At 40.8% G+C, this 22,387-nt stretch overlaps 1 protein-coding gene across 2 annotated transcripts in view; it reads left to right on the top strand.

The window, feature by feature from the left end:
• usp54b (ubiquitin specific peptidase 54b) overlaps positions 1 to 22,387 on the top strand; it is a 43,301-nt gene that overhangs the window by 6,106 nt on the left and 14,808 nt on the right. For both annotated transcript variants that reach the window (XM_026350652.1, XM_026350653.1), the window contains exons 2-9: positions 2,520 to 3,127; positions 8,965 to 9,057; positions 13,926 to 14,060; positions 15,182 to 15,295; positions 15,409 to 15,491; positions 16,809 to 16,914; positions 19,813 to 19,959; positions 21,988 to 22,137. In XM_026350652.1, the coding sequence (XP_026206437.1) occupies positions 2,972 to 3,127; positions 8,965 to 9,057; positions 13,926 to 14,060; positions 15,182 to 15,295; positions 15,409 to 15,491; positions 16,809 to 16,914; positions 19,813 to 19,959; positions 21,988 to 22,137 (984 nt within the window). In that variant the 5' untranslated portion in view covers positions 2,520 to 2,971. The remainder of the gene's footprint in view (positions 1 to 2,519; positions 3,128 to 8,964; positions 9,058 to 13,925; positions 14,061 to 15,181; positions 15,296 to 15,408; positions 15,492 to 16,808; positions 16,915 to 19,812; positions 19,960 to 21,987; positions 22,138 to 22,387) is intronic.

Genomic DNA, 22,387 nt, shown 5'->3' with positions numbered 1-22,387 from the left:
TTTGGTGTCATTTGACTGAATGTGGTATTGTAAGGTTATATATAAACATGTATGCATGTGATGGTGGAAGTATCTAACCATGAAAATAGCTTGGGTTTCATCTGTCCAGGTTCTGATAAATCTGTTGTTTGTGGTCTTCACATCTTTGAAAATTACATTATGTTCACAACAAGGTATCAAAAAAGAAAAGTAGCTGTTCATTTAACAGACTTGTCTTACTTTTCATCCCATCCATCCATCCATGATCCTAACCGCTTTCCCTGTTAAGGGTCGCAGGGCTAATCGAACCAATCCCAGCTGTCATTGGGCAAGAAGATGATCACATAGACCACACACAGTCATAGACCCTCGCACTGTCTGGATGTGCGACCTGTGTCCTCATCTCAACCTCACATGGTAAATGTTTTCCATGTGTGGTCCCTGTCTGGGATGTGACCACAGGTCCTGGTTTCTTTATGCCCGCCAGCGCAGGGTCAGGGAGTTTGATTGACTTGTGCCTTGACCCACTCGGGCTTCCAGGAACTCTCCTACATCAATACACATCATCATAGTCCTGTGTGTGTCTGTGTGTGTGTGTGCTTTCTCAACCAGTGCAGCACAGTGTGTCTCTTTGCTAAATCACATGGTTCGGCTTTTCCCCCACGTGCTTGCTGCTTGGCCTATTTCCATGGTAACTAACGAAAGATGTAGGGACGCACAAACACACACACACACACACACACACACACACACACACACACACACACACATACAGGCCACATAAGCAGTGCTTGTGCGAGAGCTTGCCAGAGCAATCTTGGTTGTGTGTAGCTGTAGGGTGCAGTCAGAGAGAGGATGTGTGATCACACACTTCACACAGACTCAGCAGGAGACACACAGTGGCACACACAAACACACACAGACAGAGACACGCACTGTATGCTTAGACAGAAGCTCAGGATACTGTGCTGTAGAGGGAAAATGGCACATAGGGACATGCCAGTCAAATCCTTTATAAATCCTCAGGCAATTTGGATGAATGTATCAAATGTGAATTTCTAAAAGATAGATAGATTGATAGAGGGGGACTTTGTGACAAGAACATGAACTGACATTACAGTGTTTCTTTTCACATTCCCTCTGATGCATTTCACTTTCCATCTTTATCACGATGCCCCCCACCCCCACCCTCTTATTACCCCAACTCGCCACCACCTCCCATGTAAATATTGCCATAGCTACGGCCCATGCTGCTTGCTGCAGCATCCCTGCACCCTCTGGCCTTTCACCAATGGGGTGCTGTGGTGGCAACGCAACCTGAGAACCAGGCAAGGGAGAAGAATTCCCCAGAATTGGGGAAGCTATAGGGGAGGTATGGAAGCTTGTGTGGAGTGGGGTACTGCGAATCTGTTGGCTACTGCTCTGTGGTATTATGCAACTTCATGTACACACACCCACGCACACATACTGTAGGGTGTCAAACACACACATGCTGCCTTTTTGTCAGCTCACGCTCACGTACACACACACACACTCAGAAGCTGTGCACAGTGATGCTTGAACCACCATAAGCTCCAGATAATGTCCCTAAGCATGATTATAAAATGACATAACAGATTTTTCCAAGCAGACCCTGTGTCATATCACTGATGTAATGTTACCCTGACTAACATCGCTGGGCACATGTGAAGATTTCATGACTCATGTCTGTTGCTGTAAAGCTACATAAGCAAACAAAACGACATGTTTACATCGTTCGATTTTCAAAAAACAGGAAAATAAACTGACAAACTGACTTTAAAAGTTGTCATGGCTAAAATGTTAGCAAACATCACTCAGCACTAGCAAGGTAAGCTCTTCTTTTAGCTGTGTCTCTTTTTCCTGTCGTGAACACTGCTTGTATATAAGATGTTCACGATCAAGGTGGGTTTATTTTGGATCAATTTCATCTTTAAAGACAATGCATCCAGTGTTTAAAGAATAGGTAACGAATAGAACTCTTCATATACATAATGTAATGCACAAATCAGCTTTTAAAGGCTCTTTTGGTGCTACCGTGTCTCTTGGTGAAAATTAGCTTGTACTAAATGGTGCCTTTCATGTAGGCTATTAAATACATTAAAGTCACAGTACTAACTCTCTAGATAGCAGGAAATTAGTACAGGTGACTGTTTCTAACTCTATAGTCATTTTTACAACATTTACCCAACATTTCCCAAATATTTGCATATATTGCAGTCTGGAAACATTTTAGAAATGATTAGCAGAACTGAAATGGAGTTGTGCTAAGGATACCTGGTACTTTGCATTTTCTAGTAGTGTCAAAGTTACTGTTTCCATCTTTGTTTTGGTCGTCCCCAAGACTCAAATGATAAATTTCAGGGACTGAGTTAGATTCTTTTGGTCTCCAACCACTTTAAAGGGTCTATGAGGATTTTACTGTACAGAGGTAAAAACCACTGTCATATACTGCTTTACTGGGTAACTGGAGAGCTGTTTTGTGTTAGGAGTCCTAACAGCTTGGTCTTTTTGTCTTACAGGTAAAGTAAAAGAAGAAAGAGAGAAAGGAGTCCACACATGGGAGTGGCAGCGCTGCCTAATCAACATTTATCTGACAGAATCTGCCAAATGACGTCTTGGACACACTCTCATGTCCTCGAACACAAACTAAATCCAAGGAGATAAAAAAAAAGAAAAAAACTAAAACAAAAAGCCAACTGCTGGCTTCAGCAAGGGGACAGATTTTAAAGTAAAACACGGCTGGAAAGCGGGAAGGTTGTATGGGTGCCAAATCACCATCCAAGACGCGGCACATCTTTTCGATCTACCACCGCTGCCTCGCTGCTCTTCCTCCCTCCATTTTCTCCTCCTCCTCTACTTTTCTCCCATTCTCCCTCTTTCTCTCTCATGGGAGTGACATAGAGGCTGTCAGTTGGTCTGCCACCCCGCCCCTTCCCCGCCTTGCTGTGGAAGCAGGGGTGTCCAGGTAGTGATGTCGTGGAAGAGGAACTACTTTGCCTCTGGTGGTGGAGCAGTAGGCAGGGGGCAGGGGCTGGTGACCCCAAGAACCATGACCTCTATTGCACCCAGCAAAGGCCTGAGCAACGAGCCGGGACAGAACAGCTGCTTCCTCAACAGCGCACTGCAGGTCAGTTGGATAAACACACACATTTAGGACAGAAAATAACTGAAGGAAATGTGTTTTTCACAGATGATGTTGGTGGTAGATAGATGGATAGGCTCGAGTCAGCTGTTATTCGCATGTTGTGTTTAACAAAACCACTTTGCACAAAATTAAAATCAGGTTCACACGCCATACCATAGTCTTTAGGAGTATTTGTGACATTTAATTCAGTAGTTTAAATGAAAAATGGTTAAAGTACATATTTATCCCAGTCTACAAACTCCACCAACACAGATCCATGTCCTATTCCTCTATCAATTGAAAGAATGAGTAAAACTCTGTTGTCAGCAAAATTTTATAAAAAATCTGTCTGGGTGCTGACTGATGCAGTTGTTAGTGTATTGGTACATTTGAGTGAGTGCTATCCAAGACGAGACTGCAGACCGAAAATGCACAGGGAGACACCAAATATCTGCTGAAGTCTGTGAGTTGGAGACATTATTCAGTCACTGAATTGTTAAATATGATGACTTAATTGCTGAAAATCATTATTTTAAACTCAAAGTCATTGTTTCATTTTAGATACACAGTGCTGGTGTAAGGATTAACACAATGCAAAAGGGCGTTACTATCATACCCCTCTCTTCCATGTGAAGCATATGCAAAATACAGACTATTACAGTTAAAAATACACAATTTCATTGTTCTGCCAGTTATAATTTGTCTTTAAATGTGACAGTAACATTTCCTTTCATTTCGTTAATGGCTGAAGCTGTGTTCTGTTTATCTTCTGTTGCTATAATTTCTAATTTTATGGTCTGTGTATTAAGTACGTAAGTAAAAAAAGCATACAATATAAATGATTACGGTGGCATATGTCCATATTCTTGTGATTTGCACTGAATGCTCAACACCAACACACAAATTCATGCACCACTGTTCACGTTCCCCCCCTTTACACTGCAGTTAATTATATTTAAGCACGACAGGGATGAGATTAGCGCCATATTAACGGGTTTTTGCGTGTTTGGTGGGGGGAGCTTTGGCAACGCTGCCAGTCTGGCCTGAGTGTGGACGTCTGTGTGTGGAGATGCTTACACTGCATTGCTACTACTGCATCTCTTCTTTCCCTTTATACACACATAGGCACACTCTTCCCTCCTCCCAAGACCTCCAGCTGGCACAAATATACCTTCACACATATAAGTGCCGCTTGACTACTGGCTTGAAAGAGAGAGAGCGAGAGAGAAAGAGAGAGAGAAGGGGACAAGAGAGAGAGTTTGGAGTAAGCTGAGGAGAGAGAGAGAGGGGTGATGAGGCAGAAGCTTAGGGCGAGTTGAAGTGAGCAGAAGGATAGATGTAAGGAAGAAAAGTTGCTGAAGGAGGAGAAGAGAAGAAAGAGTGATGAGGAGTATACAGTATGAAAAAAATGAGGAGAAGACTGGAGGGGACACTGCTGGGAGAAAGGGTGGAATTAAAGAGTCAAATAAGGTAAGGGAGGAAAACGAATGTGTGTGTTGAGAGGAAGAGAGAAGGAAAGAGGGAAGGATGGAGAGAAGAACCATGAGAGTTGAAATGACAAAGTGAAGGATGTGAAGTTTATTTGTGAAATGAAGAAAATGCCTCAACAAATGCATGCAAAGCCGCTTCAGCAGGGAGAGAAATGGGCCACTTCAAGGACGCACACACATGCACACACATGCTCACAGAGGAGAGAGGATGTTTAGCAGGGCACAGTGGGTGAGGATAAACTGGGGGAAAGTTAAAGTATTCAGATGCTTGTAAATGGTGAACGTATTCTCTGTGTTTTATGTGCACATGTACACATTTGGCTATGTTATTTAAGATTATTATAAGATGGATAATAAGAGGTCATAGTTCAGGTTGAGGACAGATTTATTGTATTTCTTATGATTGATGATCAGAATTGTTGTCAACTGACAATTTAAGGACTGCAGAGCCTGTCTCTGTTTACTGTAATATTTAAAGCTCTACTACTAGTGCATTGAAAGTTAGTGTCTCCTGCATCCCTGTCCTTAAGCCTAATGAGCAAGGCAGTTACAGTAACACCCGGCTGCTGCTGCTGCAATGGAGCTGCTGAGTGGTTGTGAGGAAAAGTGCTCAGTAGCATTTCACTGTGTACACAGGTAGAAAGAAAATATAAAGGACTCATAGAGTACACTGGCTTTGATGACGCAGAATAACTTTGGTTCAGGCATTAGCAGCAGTATATGCCTATGGAAGAGGAAGTTTAAACCATTGAACACTTCAGTGTGGATAAATATCCAATGTTTTGTGCAATTTGCTAGAATCAAAAGATGACTCATCAGTCAGTTTTACTGCTATATGCTTTCACATATTTTATCACTAACACTAACACTTAGCAATAAGACCAAATATTTTTCACTATGCAGTTAAATGAGTGCAGCAGTGAGACGTGAGGCAAAAAAACAGTGTGAGGAGAGAAGTAAAAAATCTGACTACTTCTTGAAGTCATATCTCACTCAGTTCTTATTTTTAGATTTAGTGTGGCTTACACTTTCTGTAGATTAGAACTATCCATTGCAAATAAACAACCTTACATCTACTAGGAAATCACAGAAAACGATGCCTCTTAAAACCTTAAATGATTCAATATCAAAGTAAGTCGATGAATACCGAGTACTGCATAAACAATCACTTCAAACCCACCAAAACATATGTACCTTTGCAAAGTTCTTGGTTCAGAAAGAATATGTCAATGAGTCAGTATTAACACTATAATTAATCTGAGCTGCACGTAACCTGCTAGGGCTATTAAAGCTAAAGGAAATGTACTCTATACATACTCAGTTTCAGGGTTCTGGTTTTGTGCACGCTGCCTCACTGTCACATGATCATAACAGCATTGATCTTATTAGTATCACCTGTGCTTTTCCTACTATGTAACTATCTGATGAAAGCTGTGTGTTAAACGGTGGATGGATAACTGAGGTCATCGAGGTTAGAAACAGGCAGCATCAGTAGAGCGTGGCTGGTCGTGCAGGCTGGTATGGCCGAGAGTGAGAGCTGTTCCTGCTAGTTCCCTAATGTCTCTGACATTAATGTCTAATTTATTGTAATAGTGAGGTGCATACAGTATTAGCAGTTCAAGGGTGTTTTAAGGAACTTTTCAAATTATCCTGATGTCATTCACTTTGAATTCAACCAAGAATGTGAAAGTTGAAATCCTTTCATGCCTGGCTGACTCGATGACATTAGTGGTTACGGTGGTAGGAGCAATTAACAGCGACGACTTCACAGGCTGTGATTTATTTTTACTAGAATGACAAACACATTGCGTTTCCTGTCGCTGCTTAGCAATAAAACATCAGTCTGTATTTTGCCAGTTGTGCTGCAAACGTGAAGCAGGACAATTTTCTGTTTTCATTAGCGGTAAGTTAATGCAACACAGTAAACAATGAGGCTGTTATCGGTGAAATAAAATTGTGCTGAACTGCATGCATTGTTTTCCTCCGAATCCCTAGTGCATAGGAAGGCAATCTGAATCCAGCATGGGGACAGTGAACTCTGCCACCACCAAACAAAACTTCTAGACTGCACTGAGAAATATGTAGATACATTGAATAGCTATTGTAAAGAATCTTAAGGAGTTTTACTTTAAATGTCTTAGCAACTTAGCACTGCTTTATCAAGGAGAAGATTCCTGTATTTTTTCCCACAGTCATGGTTGTTTATTTGCTTTGTGCATAGAATGGTTCCCTTTGTCCAAGATTCTCCTGCAGTCTGTCCATTTGTCTACTTGTTGTTCAAACAGGGGGAAGAGAAAGTAAGAAGATGTATTAGGGGAGGGGGAGATAGAAACAAATGATAGAAATGGTGGAAGAGTAGAGAAGCCAGAGAGAAAGGGACAGAGCATTGTGCTTAGAGTAGGAGTAGAAGACATGGATAGAGAGATATTGATAAAGAGATGGGCACAGAGAGAGTGTGCCCTCCTTGTGGCTGCTGCAGTGCTATGCAGGGGAGCCGATTCATCACGACCAAATAAACTACGGAGAGAGGAGGGGAAACAGAGACGGGGGGAAAGATAGAATGCATATCCTGGCGTCAGCATGCAGTCTGTCATCCTCCGCCCTCTCTTTTGTCCACCTATCACTCTAACACACACACACACACACACACACACACTAACAGTGCAGACCTGTACTGCTAAGGTTGCCATACATATTAGTTTTGTGTTTATGTGTATGTGCATACTGTAGTTGTGTGTGCCGCGTGTGTGGTCCTGTGCATGAGTGCTGCAGATCTCGATCGAAGCCTCAGGGACAGTGTTGTGTCAATATTATCTTTCAGCATACTGAATGAATGTACTTAGAGCTATTTCCTCTAATTATGCATTGGAGAGAGGGAGAGAGAAGGACACAAAGAGGTCTACCTTGTGCAGAACACCTATCTACTAGTTTTCATGTGTTGTTTTTGGATTTTTTAGGCTTTGAGCTTGTTGTTTTTTTTATTGTTTGTTTCTCCCACTGAATCTCTGCCTCTGTGTCTTCTTTGTTGCTGAAAATATACAAAGTAGAAAGCACACTCAGTGGGAGCTGTTGGGAAAAACAATTAGCTGAAAATGGCTGAAAGCCACACAGAGCCGCAGACTAGGGTGTTGATTCTCTGCAACCTTCTCACATTACAGGAAGTCATTTGATTCAGATTTAGCATAGCAAGAAGCTTAATTTTTCAAAGCTACTTGAAATATGGTGGAGAAGCATGTTTATCCTAAAAATCTTGTTTGTGCTAAAAACAAATGAAAGTAATTGTTATAGTTTACTGTAGTCCAGATAGGAATAGAGCACTTTTGCCATTGAGTTTTATTGTTTGTTGATTTCATCTCATTTTTTATACACATTATTCAGGTTATGTTTTTGGTTTAGCACATTTATAAGTGCAAAGCACCCAATCAAAATAACTTCTGCTCTGTCAGCCGCTATTTCTGACTGCTGCAAACCTGGAAAACTTGCCAGAAAGCATGTTGTGTTGCTATGGTAACCTGCAATCATTAGCTCTCATGTCACCAATCTTAGCTGAGGCATGGCTGCATATTTAACAAGGTTTTAAATATGGCAATTCACATGTTTATTTATTATTTCTGTTTAAAAATGGAATATGAAATTGAACCCTGTTTTTATAACTTGAAAGATGATTAAAATTGAAGTTCAACTTAGAATAATCAAATTCTGTTACATCCTTGAACTATTCCCAAGTCAGCCCACATCTAGATACAGAGGGAAGATAGAGTAAGTGAACTATTTGCCATTTCCTGTTTTTCTACATAAATTGGTCCTGAAATGTGATCGGATCATCACCAAAGCCACCTGTAACAATTTCAGCCACCTTGCTGCCTGTCTTCCTCTTCCCTCGTCCCCTTATTTGGTCAACTTCCTGTTTCCTCCTCCCAGTCTAATTACCCTCGCCCACTGATTGGCTGCACCTGGTTTCCCCTGGACTATATAAACAGATCTGTTTGCTATTTCTCTCTGTCTGATGGTCTGTCCTCAACCCCTGAATAGATATCCAGCGTTTCACTGCCATCATGTGACACCCACAAATTACAAGCTAGCAAGAAGTAATTCATACATTAAAAATACGGTTATTAATTTTATTTCAAGTACAGTCTAAATAGTCTTTCTTTTCATTAATTTAGTAAGAAACAAAGCATTTAAACTCAAAGTACTTTTTCTGAGATGAAGCAAGAGACAATACAATAAAAAAAGGATTAAGACAGAAAGGGAACTAGGCATCGCTTCCAGTGGCATCCATGACTAAAAATAACATGTATATATATCCTGTTTTATTTTCTTTTACACTTCGTTTGTTTCGTCTCCCAGGTTCTGTGGCATCTTGACATCTTTCGCAGAAGTTTTCGACAGCTGACCACACACAAGTGCATGGAGGACTCGTGTATTTTCTGTGCTTTAAAGGTAAAAGCAGTCTCACTCTCTCTCTTGTGGTGGCTGGTCTTACTGTTAACTTGGAGCAGCATTGATTAACCCTAACCCCTAACCCTAACTGGCCATTAATCAAGATTAGTCCTTCCTTTTTCACCTTCCTTTCTCATTCCTTACTTTTTCCTTTGTTTTGTCGTGTTTTTTATTCTTTACCATCCTTATCTTACTGTACTTGTCCACTTTACTTTCTCTTCTTCATCCACCAGTGTGTAAAGGACATCAGGCACCACAGATGATTTCCCAGTAAAGAGTTGTGTTTAGAAACAGTGCATTTAAAAGCTTTTATCGCATAGTTACAGGTTGAATCACTGTTGTTTTGAAGCAGCTGCTGATTGAAAGTAGCCAAACACACAACAAAGATCAGTAACGTCTCAAAACCCTCATAATGAACAAGTCTTATGCAGCTCTGTTCAAGCCATTTGTTGCATCAATGATGACAAATATGTGTCTGAGTGATGGGTGTGTGTAATGTGCAGTCGTGTAGTAGTGTGTGTGTGTGTGAGTGTGTGTGTAGCAGTGTCGATGTGTGTGTTCTACACGCTGTTCTGTCTCCAGCGCTTCTCTGTAATTAATTGGCTGGCTGAAAGCGCTGAGCTAGCAGAGACCACGCTGGGATGCTACACACACACACACACACACACACACACACACACACACACACACACACCTACGCATGCACGCAAACCTGACTTGCAGTGCTGCACACATTAGCCTTTTATTCACATGCACCCAGTGATGCTCGCAAATCTTTCTTTACCACGCTCAGATGCCACACACACACACACACACACACACACACACACACACACACACACACACACACACGTTCAGAAGCTTGTGCATGTGTTGTGTGAGTCAGCTGTGGGTGTACAAATCAAAGGTTTTGTCACCGTGTTAAGTGTTCACATTTTCCTGTCACTTTTCATTAACCGTCCTGCCACTGTCTCTCTTTTGTTAGAAATGAACAAATGCAACGTTGTTCTCACACTGTTTGTAGCTGTAGTCCCCACGGCAACAGAGATAAAAGCCTTTGAATAACCAGGCGAGACACACACCAAATGAACTTTAATGGTGTGTTAAATTTTCAAACATCATTTTAGAGAACCAAAGAGATAAATGATGATGATGAGTTTTTACTGTGGAGAGATTGTGCATGAATTTCTGTTAATCTGCAGCAGATAAAGATGCCCGCTGTTGTAGTAAACATAAGTTCAGAGGCTGCCTGTGGCTATCCCTTCAGAAATCACTGCAACACTTTATCTCTCTCAACAGCGAAACACTCAACGACACTTAGATGCAGATACCTGAACGAAACACACACCCACACACACACACACACACACACACACACACTGCAAGGAACAAGAAGAAAGAAGCAGAAAAGGGGGGAGGAGGAGAAAACAGGACAGAAGGAAGGAGAAAGATGAATGAACATGGGAGTTGGTGTAGATGGCCCGCGTCTTCACATTAGACCACTGCACACACACACACTTTTATACAGTATGCACACACAGACAGACACACACACCTCCCTCTTTTACTCACTCTGCCTCATCACTCCCTGTCCCCCAACCCCACTCTCCACTTCTCCTCTCCTCTCCTCTCCTCTTCTCCCTCCCTCCCTCCCTCTCTCTGTAGGGTATATTCCCCCTCCATTCTCCTTGGCGCATTGCTGCAGTCAGCACAGCCACCATAACACACACCCACGCACACAGACACACACCCTATTGCTCACACATTCTCTTTTTCCTCTTTCTCCATTTCCCGTTCTCTCTCTCTTTCTTTCTCTCTCTCACACACACACACACACACACTCTGTCAGCACGACTGCATTACCTTTCCCGTTGCCAACCCTTAGCCTGCACGCACTCAGCCACACTCGCAGCCTGAAGCGTATTGTTTTATAACATTTTCACTCCATTTGTTTTCAGCCATCTTTTAAACTTTAAAATTCAAACATGACTTCTGAAATTTAAAAATAGAGAAAGATTAAAGATGAGAAGTAAAACGGCATAACTACGCCCACGAGCAAACTTCAGAAATCATGTATTTGTCTAATTCTCAGACAGATTTAGTTTTGACTTGTGATGTGTGTACCTGGGCAGACGATCTCTTATTTTGTTGCCTCTTCATTAACTTACTGTGAGCTTAATATGATGTGTTTGGAAAGTTATGCGATGCTCAGTGTCAAACACTGAGCTGGAACTACAGAAAGAGACATACAAAATGTGTTTTTCCCAGGTAGCCATATTAAAACTAAACCCCCTACATCTTCTAGGGGGTTCTTCTTTTTTTAATTTTTTTCCATTTTCAGTTTGGTGTAAGGTATGTATTTACCATTAATGTAAAATCATGAGAGAAAAATAACACTCATAGTACATCACTGACGATTTGTGATTTTTCCCATGGGGCTCATTAAAGGCTTATAAAGTCTTATCGCTTATTTGGGGCTGCAACCAAAGATTATTTTTAGCATTTAATCTGCCATTACTTTCTCAATTCATCAACTAATGGATTTGTATAAAACGACAGATAGCAGGGAAAATTTTCGCAGTCACAATGTGTGGTGTCTTTGAATCTTCCTCATTTTGTCCAGTCACATAAAACTCAGAAGATATTCCGTTTGCTGTTACACAACAGCTTGAATTTATGCCAGTTACAGATCATGATAAATATGGGATGCTTTAATGAGGTGCTTTGCTTTTAATTTGGAAAAACATCTCAATTTGCACATCACCCATGCATTACCTGTATCTCTGCTGCCCATCTGTATACAGTGTGTCCCTAATGCTCTTGCTTCCACTAAAACATGTAAATTCACTGTTTGTATCATTGTTTGTTCACTGATCTGTTTGTTTGTCTTGAATTCAATCACTTCACATTTAATTACATTCAACTGTCACAAATTCTATTGAAAACTGACAGTAGAATATGTCTGAAATGGCTTTGCCATAACATTTTTTCACAAGTCTAAATGTGTGCAACTGACAGAGGCTCCATTTTATTTTTAAATTAGAGGCGTTTATCACACATTGTTCCAAATGCCATTTAGAACATATCCTCATTATGTCTATTAATCAACATTATTGATTAAAAAAAGTACTGTATGCTTCATTTTAAACTGTTGGATTTAAAACAGATGATTCATGTGTACTGTGAACTGTGACTGCGTTAGATTATATTTCCGTCACTTAACACAGCGTTTCTCAGCGCTCAGGACACGGAGCACCTGCTGGGTTTCAATCTAGTCAGCTAATTAGTGAGTGAATTACCGCTGGGACAGGAAACCAGCATCATCCTCAGCCCAACCACTGCTCCAACACCTTAGTCCGACTTGTGTTTTAGGCTGTTTTAGTGTTGGTCAAAAATAGTTGCTAGGTTTTTGCTTTTTTGCAGCTGAGAATTCAACAAAGAATTGGGTCATTTTTATCCGTTGGCAATCTGGAGAAAGTCACCCATGCTTTTATCTCACCCTCTTTAGACGTCTGCAGCTCTCTTCAGCCCAGCATCAGTAAAAGTAACCCTAACTGCCTCTGCTTGAACTGAGAGCTAGTTTCAGTTTTTATGTTTGGACTTCAGAAGTCCAGATTCATGTAGATATATGAATTGTTAACAAACTACTAGTTTTTAAACTACTTGTTTTACCATGTATACAAATGTTTTATATGAATATTTGATCAGTGGATGGGAACAGCAAAAAGGAGTCTGTATAGTTCTGCTTTTCTAAATATACCTCTAATTTCAAATCGTTTTAGTGAGCACAGTATAAGCACAATGTGGATTTAACCACCTGTGTGGATAAACGTTCCTCTTAGACTTCCAAATAATTTTGAAGTAAAGTTATTATGTCATAAAGACTGAAAAGCTGAGGCAAATGAGTCATGTTATAGGCTGAAGTGACAATAACAGTACAGCTACATATTTAGGAATTGAAATGTTTTGAATTTTTTTTTCTTTTATTTTTAATTTTCAGATTTTTTTTGCAGCATGTTTACATTTTAAATTTGTATAATTTTGACAGGAGATACTTTAATGGAGAGTAAAATATTTTAAGTTTATTTATTTGGGAATAATACTGTATCCTGTCTTTTTTGATTCATATTTATGTTCAAAAAACATTTATTTTTAGTCTGTTCAATAAATGGTTATCCTGTTTGGCCTGCGACCTAAAGTGTACCTTTGCGTTTTGGCCCCCTGTGCGATTGAGTTCGTCACCCCTGGTCTAGACAACTGCATGAATATAAACAGTGTAAACAACTCTCTACTTTCCAAACTGACACATCCTTCTCTGTGGGCTCTGAACACTGCCCTCAAAACACACTTCAGTGGCCTAGCTTCCTCTCTGAGCCCACTGCAACAGTTTGATTGGATTTCTATTTTACTGCTACAAAGCACTCTGAGAGCTGTTTTTGTCAGAGAAAAGTGCACTACAAATGCCATTTATTATTGATACGGTCTGATATTGAGGCCAGCTGTGCTGTGGGGTGCTTGCTTTAGTCCAGTCTGGGTTTTGTTGTGCAGCACTTGGGCCTGATAAGTTGACAACTAGTTCTGCTGGTTCTCTTTTATGGGTCAGTTGACAGCACATGGTGTGATTTACAAGTTAAAGGTATCTAAAGAGTTTTGTTTTAGTTTGTGTGTGTGTGTGTGTGTGTGTGTGTGTGTGTGTGTGTGTGTGTGTGTGTGTGTGTGTGTGTGTGTGTATGGTGACATTACAACAATGCAAGGGTCTTTCTAGAAAACATTTATGGCACACTATATACCATTTGAGCAGTAGAATAAGGGATTAATGGATTTGTGTGTGTGTGTGTGTGTGTGTGTGTGTGTGTGTGTGTTTGCAGAGTATCTTTGCTCAGTTTCAGTACAGCAGTGAGCGTGTTCTGCCTTCAGATGCACTGCGGAGTGCCCTGGCAAAGACTTTCCAAGACGAACAACGCTTTCAGCTGGGCATCATGGACGACGCTGCAGAGTGCTTTGTGAGTCTGCAACACCAGATGTTTGCGCGTACACACACACACACACACACACACACACACACAGGTGAGGGGCTGCCATAGTTATATGTATGTCAGCAGCCTTAAAGATTTTTGTAACGTGTATAACCCTTAGCTTTTGTGTGTTAGTGACGCTGTAATTGGTGTTTATTTGTCTATTAAACTATTTTGTGTTTCAAAGTATTCCATGTTATTTTGTCCACCTCATCTTTAAACGGAATAATTAGTTGTGCGTGTACTGACCAGTGTAACTAACAATCCAGACACAAGTGCACCTGCTGATTTGTCATTGAAGATATAAAGTTATGAAATAGAAGAAGAAGAGTTGGTTGGATGTTATTTAATCACAGCACATGACATGAGGTTTGAGGTTTTACCAAACTAAATCAGTCAGTTTTCTCTAACAATTCAAAGACATGCAGATTAGGTTAATTGATGGTTAGGGTTATGATAAGGCAGTACACGTCATAAATTAAAATTGAAACAGTAGATTAACATGGCCTACGTGACAGTAGGGGGCAGGGAATGCATTATGTCAATGAGTGTTACTCTGGACTGCACATACAGGCTGTATCTCCATATTGCACTGCCACAGTACATGGCCTTCCTCAGAATTTCCTTGCAAACAACATGAGCTTAAGTAAACGGAGATTAACAGAGATAATTTACTGAACTGGATAAAATTAAGAAAAAAACGTAATCATGTATTATTATAGTATAGTAATGTCTTTGGATTTCTTGGTCTTCTCTTCCTGTTGCTTTCTCTCTTCCTCTTTGAGTCTCTTTCTTTCTCTGCCTCTTTCTTTCTGCCTTAAAGACCTCGACAGTGTGTGTGTGTAGGTGTATGTGTTTTATGTGTGTGCCTGAGAGGTGCTGCCTGATCGATTGGTTGTAAATGTGTTCAGTCAGGGAATCCGTCTGCTTCTTATGAAATATAGATGCTGCTCCCACGGTCAGATTAACAAGAGCACCAACAGAGAGGAACGATCCAACCCCCCCACACCCACACACTCAGCACATGTATACAATATAAACAAACACATATTCAAACTTTGCACACAAAACACACATTTTAACAGATTTTTTTTTCTGGTGTTTCTCAGGAGAATCTCCTGATGCGCATCCACTTCCACATCAGCGCAGAGAGTAGAGAGGACATCTGCACAGCAAAGCACTGCATACCACACCAGAAGTTTGCCATGACTCTCTTTGAGCAGGTAAGAGATTGTTAAGACCTTCTGTCATTCTTTTTTGTGGCTTTATTAAAAAAAAAATTGAGACAATGTAATGTGACGAATCTGAGGAGGAGCTGTCTGTGTGTATATTTCAGTGTGTTTGTAACAGCTGTGGAGCTACATCAGACCCCCTGCCCTTCATTCAGATGGTTCATTACATCTCCACTACATCCCTCTGGTAAGACCAAACACACCTACACACACACCTACACACACACACACTCACCGCACACACACTGCAGTAAATCTGGCAGCAAGCTGAGACTAGATGGTAGTGAAGGAAGGTACAGTGTGTTCTCTTCTTCACGAGTCCCTGCTGATCACAGGACTGTGAGCACAAACACACACACACACACACGTATGCACATATAATATACACACACATTCACACACGTGTATATTCATGCATATGCAAGAGCAGGTGAGCTGCATGTATGTACACATATATAGTGGGTGAATCCACACATAGGAGAATTGTGTGCACATCCTCAGAGCTGTTATAAAAATCGCACACACTCTGAGTCGATGAAATAAGCAACTGGGGAAGTAATCAATCAGGTGTTTGATTCAGTAGACCCAGGGGGTGGGGGTGGGCTGCAACATAAATCTATAAATGAAACAGTGGGTCAGAAAGAGTATGAACAAGAGGGAAATAAGAGGATAAATCACTCCATATCCCTTTAGGAAATGGTACAAAGTGTAGGAAATAGGAGTGAATGGCAGGCAAAAGTACAAATAAACACACTGTGTCAAGATAGTGGAGCCTGTTGTTTACAGTCGGGATAGCCAAATATGCAAAAGTCAACATGAGTAAGATAATCAGAGGGCAACAAAAAGACAAAACAAATGTGTGATTCAAGCAGAATTCAGACATAAGTAAACAAAGGTACAAATGTGTTCCGGCTAGCCTGTTGTTTTTTCTGCTTTCCTGGCCCCACAGCTACCTGTGCATCTAAAGAGGAGAGGGCGAGCGAGCGGTAGGAAAGTTGAGATTGAGTAGGAAAGTGAAATGAAGAGGTTGAGGTTTTTTTATGCTTGTGGAAGGAGGGAGGAGAGGAGAGGTTTGAGGGCAGGAGGAAAGATTTAGATGCTTTGGAAAAAATTACAAAAAAACAATGTAGATTCATTGCACACATATTCCCGTTTATGTGACCAAGCTGCAGAGAATCTAAAGATTAATTTGGTATTCACAGATTACAATAAAATGTATTTGAGTTTGTCCTTCAGAGAACAGCTGTGCTTTAAAGGGATAAATGCAGTTAAAAACTTGCTGAAGGAGATTGTCAAAAACATAGTCAAACTTTTTTTTTATCATGTTAGTTTCTTATTAACAATGATGTGTCTTATGATGTGAAGCTATGTTTCTATTTCTCACAGGTCACATTAGGACTTGAAAATAGATGTTTTCTCCTGTTGACAAGAACTTTTGTCTCATTATGGGAAGCATTTATTCACTGACTGTGATTTTGCTGCTGTTGTGTGTCCATTGCTGCAGTAACCAGGCAGTGAGGATGCTGGAGTGCAGAGAAAAACCCACGCCGGACATGTTTGGAGAACTGCTCCGCAATGCCAGCAACATGGGAGACCTGCGCAATTGCCCTGTGAGTGTACACACACAGAATAAACACACATTCACACTTTTTTTTGTTCCCTTTAATGTGCAGTTTTTTCCTAATAATAATTAAGATGCATACATAAAAAAAATCTATAATGTAAAATCAAATTTAAGAAGTATAGTTTGCAACATAACCAGTTTGATAGCTTCATCCTGCCTTGTTCATTTTCTCCCTTCTTACTGGGTGGGTTTGTGTTACATAATCATCAATTCATTTGCATTTTCTTCTTATTTTCTCTTCACTTTCTATTACCAGAAGAATTCTCTAAGTTGCTTTCCTCGACCTCCTTTACTGTAAACCATGGGAATTGTCATGTTCTTGCAGTAGGAAACAAAAAGATATCTGAGTGTGCAGAGAAAAATCGAAAGAAAAATGCTGCTTAAAAAAATGCAGGTATGCTGGTTCGAAACAGGTACAAAAAAGCTGCAAATATAAGCCACAGTTTGCAGCAGTGAAGAGAGATTGGAGTAAGAGAAAGAGGCAACAAAAGTAAAAAAGAGAGGTGTGGGTAGTGAAGGGCTTAGACAGATGGAACATATATTCTTTTTGTTCTGCAGGTTTGTGTGTTGTGTTGCCACAAAGTGCTGCTGCTGAATAGATCCAGCTTGGCTCCATTCATTCACCCTTCTCTGCCAAAATGTCCGCACAAAGAGTCTCCTCTCTGGGCATACTCGAGCAGCTGCCCCTCTCCTTCACACAGCACCACTGCCTCTACTGCTGCAACCACACAAACACACCAAGCTTATCCGCAGTCCAAACACTATGCAGTTACACGACCTGCTTCTGTTTATCTTCCATCACTTGCAGCGCTGATCTTTTGTTAAGACCACCTTGGGTTTTGCTCAAACAAAGTGATGATATTTAGATGTGAGTGCTGCTGCTGGAAGATATTGTAGGTGCCAGATTGAAGATAGAGTGTGAAGATGTTTGTTTTGTGCCAGCGTTGACAGAGGAAACTGACGTTTGGCATACACAATGTTATTGGAAGTGTCGACAGTTGAAAACTAAAATTAATTTAATTAACTGCAGATATAGGAATTAGGTGGAAGATGTTTTCAGGTGGTTTCCTACTTTTAAGGTGCCTACTTCAAAATCATTCAATCATTCAGCTGAAATTTAATAGGTGTACTAAGTGCATTATATCCATGGGAGATTAGAGGTGTAAAGTAAATTTTTACAACCTGTGGCCTCTTTGGTTAAATTTAAAACGTGAAAACTATGGTTTGTAACCGTGATAATTCCACTGCAGAACTTTTTGAGCAACATCTGTGTTGTGTGCTTTTGCTAAATGCCACATAGTTTATGCTCTGCATGATAATAGCACTTGCAAATCACTTTTGTGTATCGGGCCTGGGTTTTTTTTTTTCATAGAGGGACCCATATAACTTTGTACCGAGTACAGCACTGTACTTACTTGCTGACATCTAAGTGCACAGAGAAATCACAAAAACGTAGGATGTAGTAAAAACCATGAGCAGTTCTAAAAAGATCAGACAAGTATTAAACAAAACTCTAAATTAGCCCAACCAGTCTGGAGATGTGATTGAGGAGAAAATACTGGTAAAGAGGAAATTTATTCATAGAACTGAGTGTTGTAAACAAATACTTCAGTCAACCTGATAGTTGTGTTTGTTTTGTGTATATACCTATAATGAGTACCTACCAGCATTTACACACTTTCGGTTTCACCTCCAAATAAAGTGGTTTAGACAATTTTGTGTCTCTGTTATAACCCGCATATGTTTCTTGCCCCATCAGCTTTCATTGTAGTGACGTTGCCATGTTCCCACATCTCAGCAACACCTTGAGGGAGAACAGTATTATATTATGCTTCCTCCTCAGCTGTCATTACATTGATAGATGTGAAATTGTCTCTTTCTTTCAATGCTGTATGACTGAGGAAGCATAAGCACAAACATTTTCCTAAGTTGTTTCATTTTGCTCTGAAGAATGCCACAATCAGCATTCTGCAAACCTACAGTATCCTTTGACCAACAGCACTATTATATAACTCACACACTCTCTGAAAGGTCTGCATAGCAGAAAAAAGGGAGGAAATCTTTGCATATAAAATTCAGAGATGAGATTGCAACGATCAGTGTTGTATTATGAAGCAGAGCAAATGTGTTTAGACGATCATTTGATGAATGATGTTGTCAGATGCTGTTCTCAGCAGTGAGACAGCAAGGAGAGCTAACTGAGGCTATATGTCCCATCAGTGCGCCCTAAGCTAACAGACAGCCTGTGTTGTGCTGTTTGGCTGCTGCTCCCTGGCTTATGTTTGTGTCCCTTTCTGAGAATTGAGAAGCAGACCCTGGCAAAATACCTTCCTGCCATGTGTGGTGCCAGCGCAAGACATCCCGCCGCCCACAAAGGGAGAGTTCTGTGTGTGTTTGTGCATATGTGTGTGTGTGTGTGTGTGTGAGTGTTGTGTTTGGCAAAGTGTCTGGTTGCCAGGGTGTTCTCAGGCTGTTTCCGAGTCCGCTCTGCCAGCACTGCGTGCGTGCTTGTTTGTGTGCATGTGAATAGGCTTGTGTGCGTGCACCAGCTCTGCGTTGGGTCATGACTCAAAGGAACACACGGTTCTGAACTCAACAGAAGGCCCAAGGGACAAATACAACTCAGCACAGTGCTTCTTCCGCTGTCATTCTCTATTACAATTCTTTCTAACTCTCTTTTCTCTCGGCTTTTATCTGCCCCTCACTCTCCTACTGTTCACTTTCTCTGAATGTGTATCTGCATGCAAGCGCATGTGTTCATCTCTGCCAAATTAAGGGATGATTTCCACCACTGTTACACTTGTGCATCATAACACAGGATGAATAAACCTGTTTGATCAAACTCCCATTTTTTACCTCCTCCTACTCCCTTCTTCCATCACAGAGCAACTGTGGGGAAGTGTTGCGTATCCGCCGGGTGCTGATGAACTCACCAGAGATTGTGTCCATCGGGCTGGTGTGGGATTCAGACCACTCTGACCTGGCGGAGGATGTCATACACAGCTTGGGGACCTGCCTGCGTCTGGGAGATGTAAGGGGATCACACACACATTACATGCAGATTACATGCTCATTATACCACATTAACATATGTTATCTATGCCTGTGTGAGCAGCCAAGAATGTGCAGCCAAACTGACATAAATACTAACAAACAACACTGTACATTTGTTAGTGAAAAGACCTTTTTGCACAGTGTGTACCAAAAAATAAGATGTGCTGGAAACTGTAAGATTAACATCAGTAGTCAAAAATGAGAAATCACAAATGTCTGTGATATTAATTGCACTCTAAGTGCCTCTTAGGGCTTAAAGGAAATTTGTAATATTATTAAAATGAATCGTCATGACTTTGGCAATCCATTTCCTCTAGCTCCACCATTAGGTCCCTTTTCAACATATTTTATGGTCAAATTACTGCAAAAATATATTGTATTTGGTGTTAACATATGAATTGCGGATTTAGATAATGGTAAACCAAGATGTTTCACATTGTTAGGAGAAGATGAGCTAAACTGAACCAGAGGTCCTTACATCTTTCAAATATGCCATTTGTAGACTTACAGTATATTCTTACTTATTTTTTTTATTTTTGATGTGCGAAGGCAAGCACATTATATATCTTAGATTGCCAGTGTTGTGCCCTCACAGTGGAGTTTTGAACTTAATTTGCTGTTATTTCTAAGACATTCCACCCCAGCGAACATAATTTCTGAAAGGTGACTTACCTACGCTCTGTAGGGTCCCTGAACACCTCACACATACAAAGAGTGGACAAAGGTTTTGCAGCTCCTATTTACCCTAAATGCCAATGGTGAACAGTGCCCTGTAGCATGTCCATGCACAATGCTGGGCACTGAAGTGGTTTAAGTTGTGTTGACTCTGTTGCTTGGTGACTGGGTTAATACTGTATGTTGATGGATTTGCAAATAAATTTAATCCCTTTAAATCTTTTGTCCTGGGGCTAAACTTCTTCCTACTTTAACTCAAAGTTTTTTGGCTAATAAACAAACAATCCAAGAAACATTGTCTCCTGGAGTCCAAACACATGCATAAATGCAAAGATGTAGATGCACTTTCAAAACACAAATACATTTGCACAAAAACACACCCACACAAGAATCTAGTTCCAGCACACTCTGAAAAATAACACACATGGTTGACCTGACTTCCATTATTCTCCCATAAAACGTCTGCGTCTCCTGCTACAGCTTTCACACCTCTCACAGACACGTGTCCGACCCCTGATACTTTGTCATGACTGAGTAATGCTGATGCATTTTAATGCCACTATAACGTCTCTAGTCACATTGTGAAGTGATATCTATGAATAATGGATCAGTGAATATGAATATGTGTTACAGTGAGTCAAGTTCTTTCCTATAGCTGTCTCCTGCTGCTGATTCTCCATCCCTGTTTTCTTCCTGCTCTTGAAGCTAGTTGTTAGATATGAATCTGCCATAATCTATTGAACTGCTTTTGTGTAGTTCTTAGATAAGAAAAAAATGAATCGATCCTTTGCTTTTACTGCTTTCACTTTCTCTGCTTGTCTGTCCCGTTTCTAATTTGAGTGTTGGATTGTCAGACAAAGAAGTAATATGCAGTTGTGACTTTATGCCATGAAAACTTGTAATGGGACATTTTGTGGTTTACTGTATTGAACTATATCGAACTTAGCAGCATGTATATACAGGGTTTGATGGGAAAACTTAAATCAACAACTTCAGCACTGGTCCATGTATGAATAATGGTAGCACCATTTATCTGTAGCAGCTCACCTTGGTGAGATGTCAATGTGAGAACTGTGCTTTGTTTCTGCAGCGTATATGCAGCACTGTACTGTGTGTGCAGTTTATAAAGAATGTGACAATAAGCATTGTGTGAAGAATTGCTGCAAACTGCATATACTAGGTGAGCAAAAATGTGCATGTTTTCACATCAACTCCTCTGTGTCTCCCCCCCACCACCACCACTACACACCTCTCGCTCTCTTCCATGCACCTCTCTCTCCCTCCCTGTCTCCCTCCTCCCTCCTCTCTCTCTCTCTCTCTCTTTCTGTAGTTGTTCTACCGTGTGACAGAGGAGAGGGCTCGCCAGGCGGAGCTCTACTTGGTGGGCATGGTGTGCTACTACGGCAAGCACTACTCCACCTTCTTCTTCCAGACTAAGATACGCAAGTGGATGTACTTCGACGACGCCCACGTCAAAGAGGTGAGACACAGGAGCCTGCATGCTGCAACATGGGGAGGGTGTACTGTACGCTATCTGCTGCATCTCTAGTTGTGTCTTAGCACAGATTCTGTGCTAAAACTGGTCTTATGTTCTAATATAGTATGACAGCATGAGTTATGCTCCATAAGGAAAGCTTGGTCTGTTCGTTTTGTCAAAGTGTGATATAAGGTGAATCTATATGTCCTTGAGACTTCTCAGTCACAGTGCACGTTGTGGGTCATATTAGATT

The sequence above is a fragment of the Anabas testudineus genome, chromosome 19 (genome assembly GCF_900324465.2).
Source record: "Anabas testudineus chromosome 19, fAnaTes1.2, whole genome shotgun sequence".
In the NCBI taxonomy this organism is placed as follows: Eukaryota; Metazoa; Chordata; class Actinopteri; order Anabantiformes; family Anabantidae; genus Anabas; species Anabas testudineus.
The sequence above is the reverse complement of the archived record's forward strand: the minus strand, read 5'-3'. Positions and strand labels throughout refer to the sequence as shown.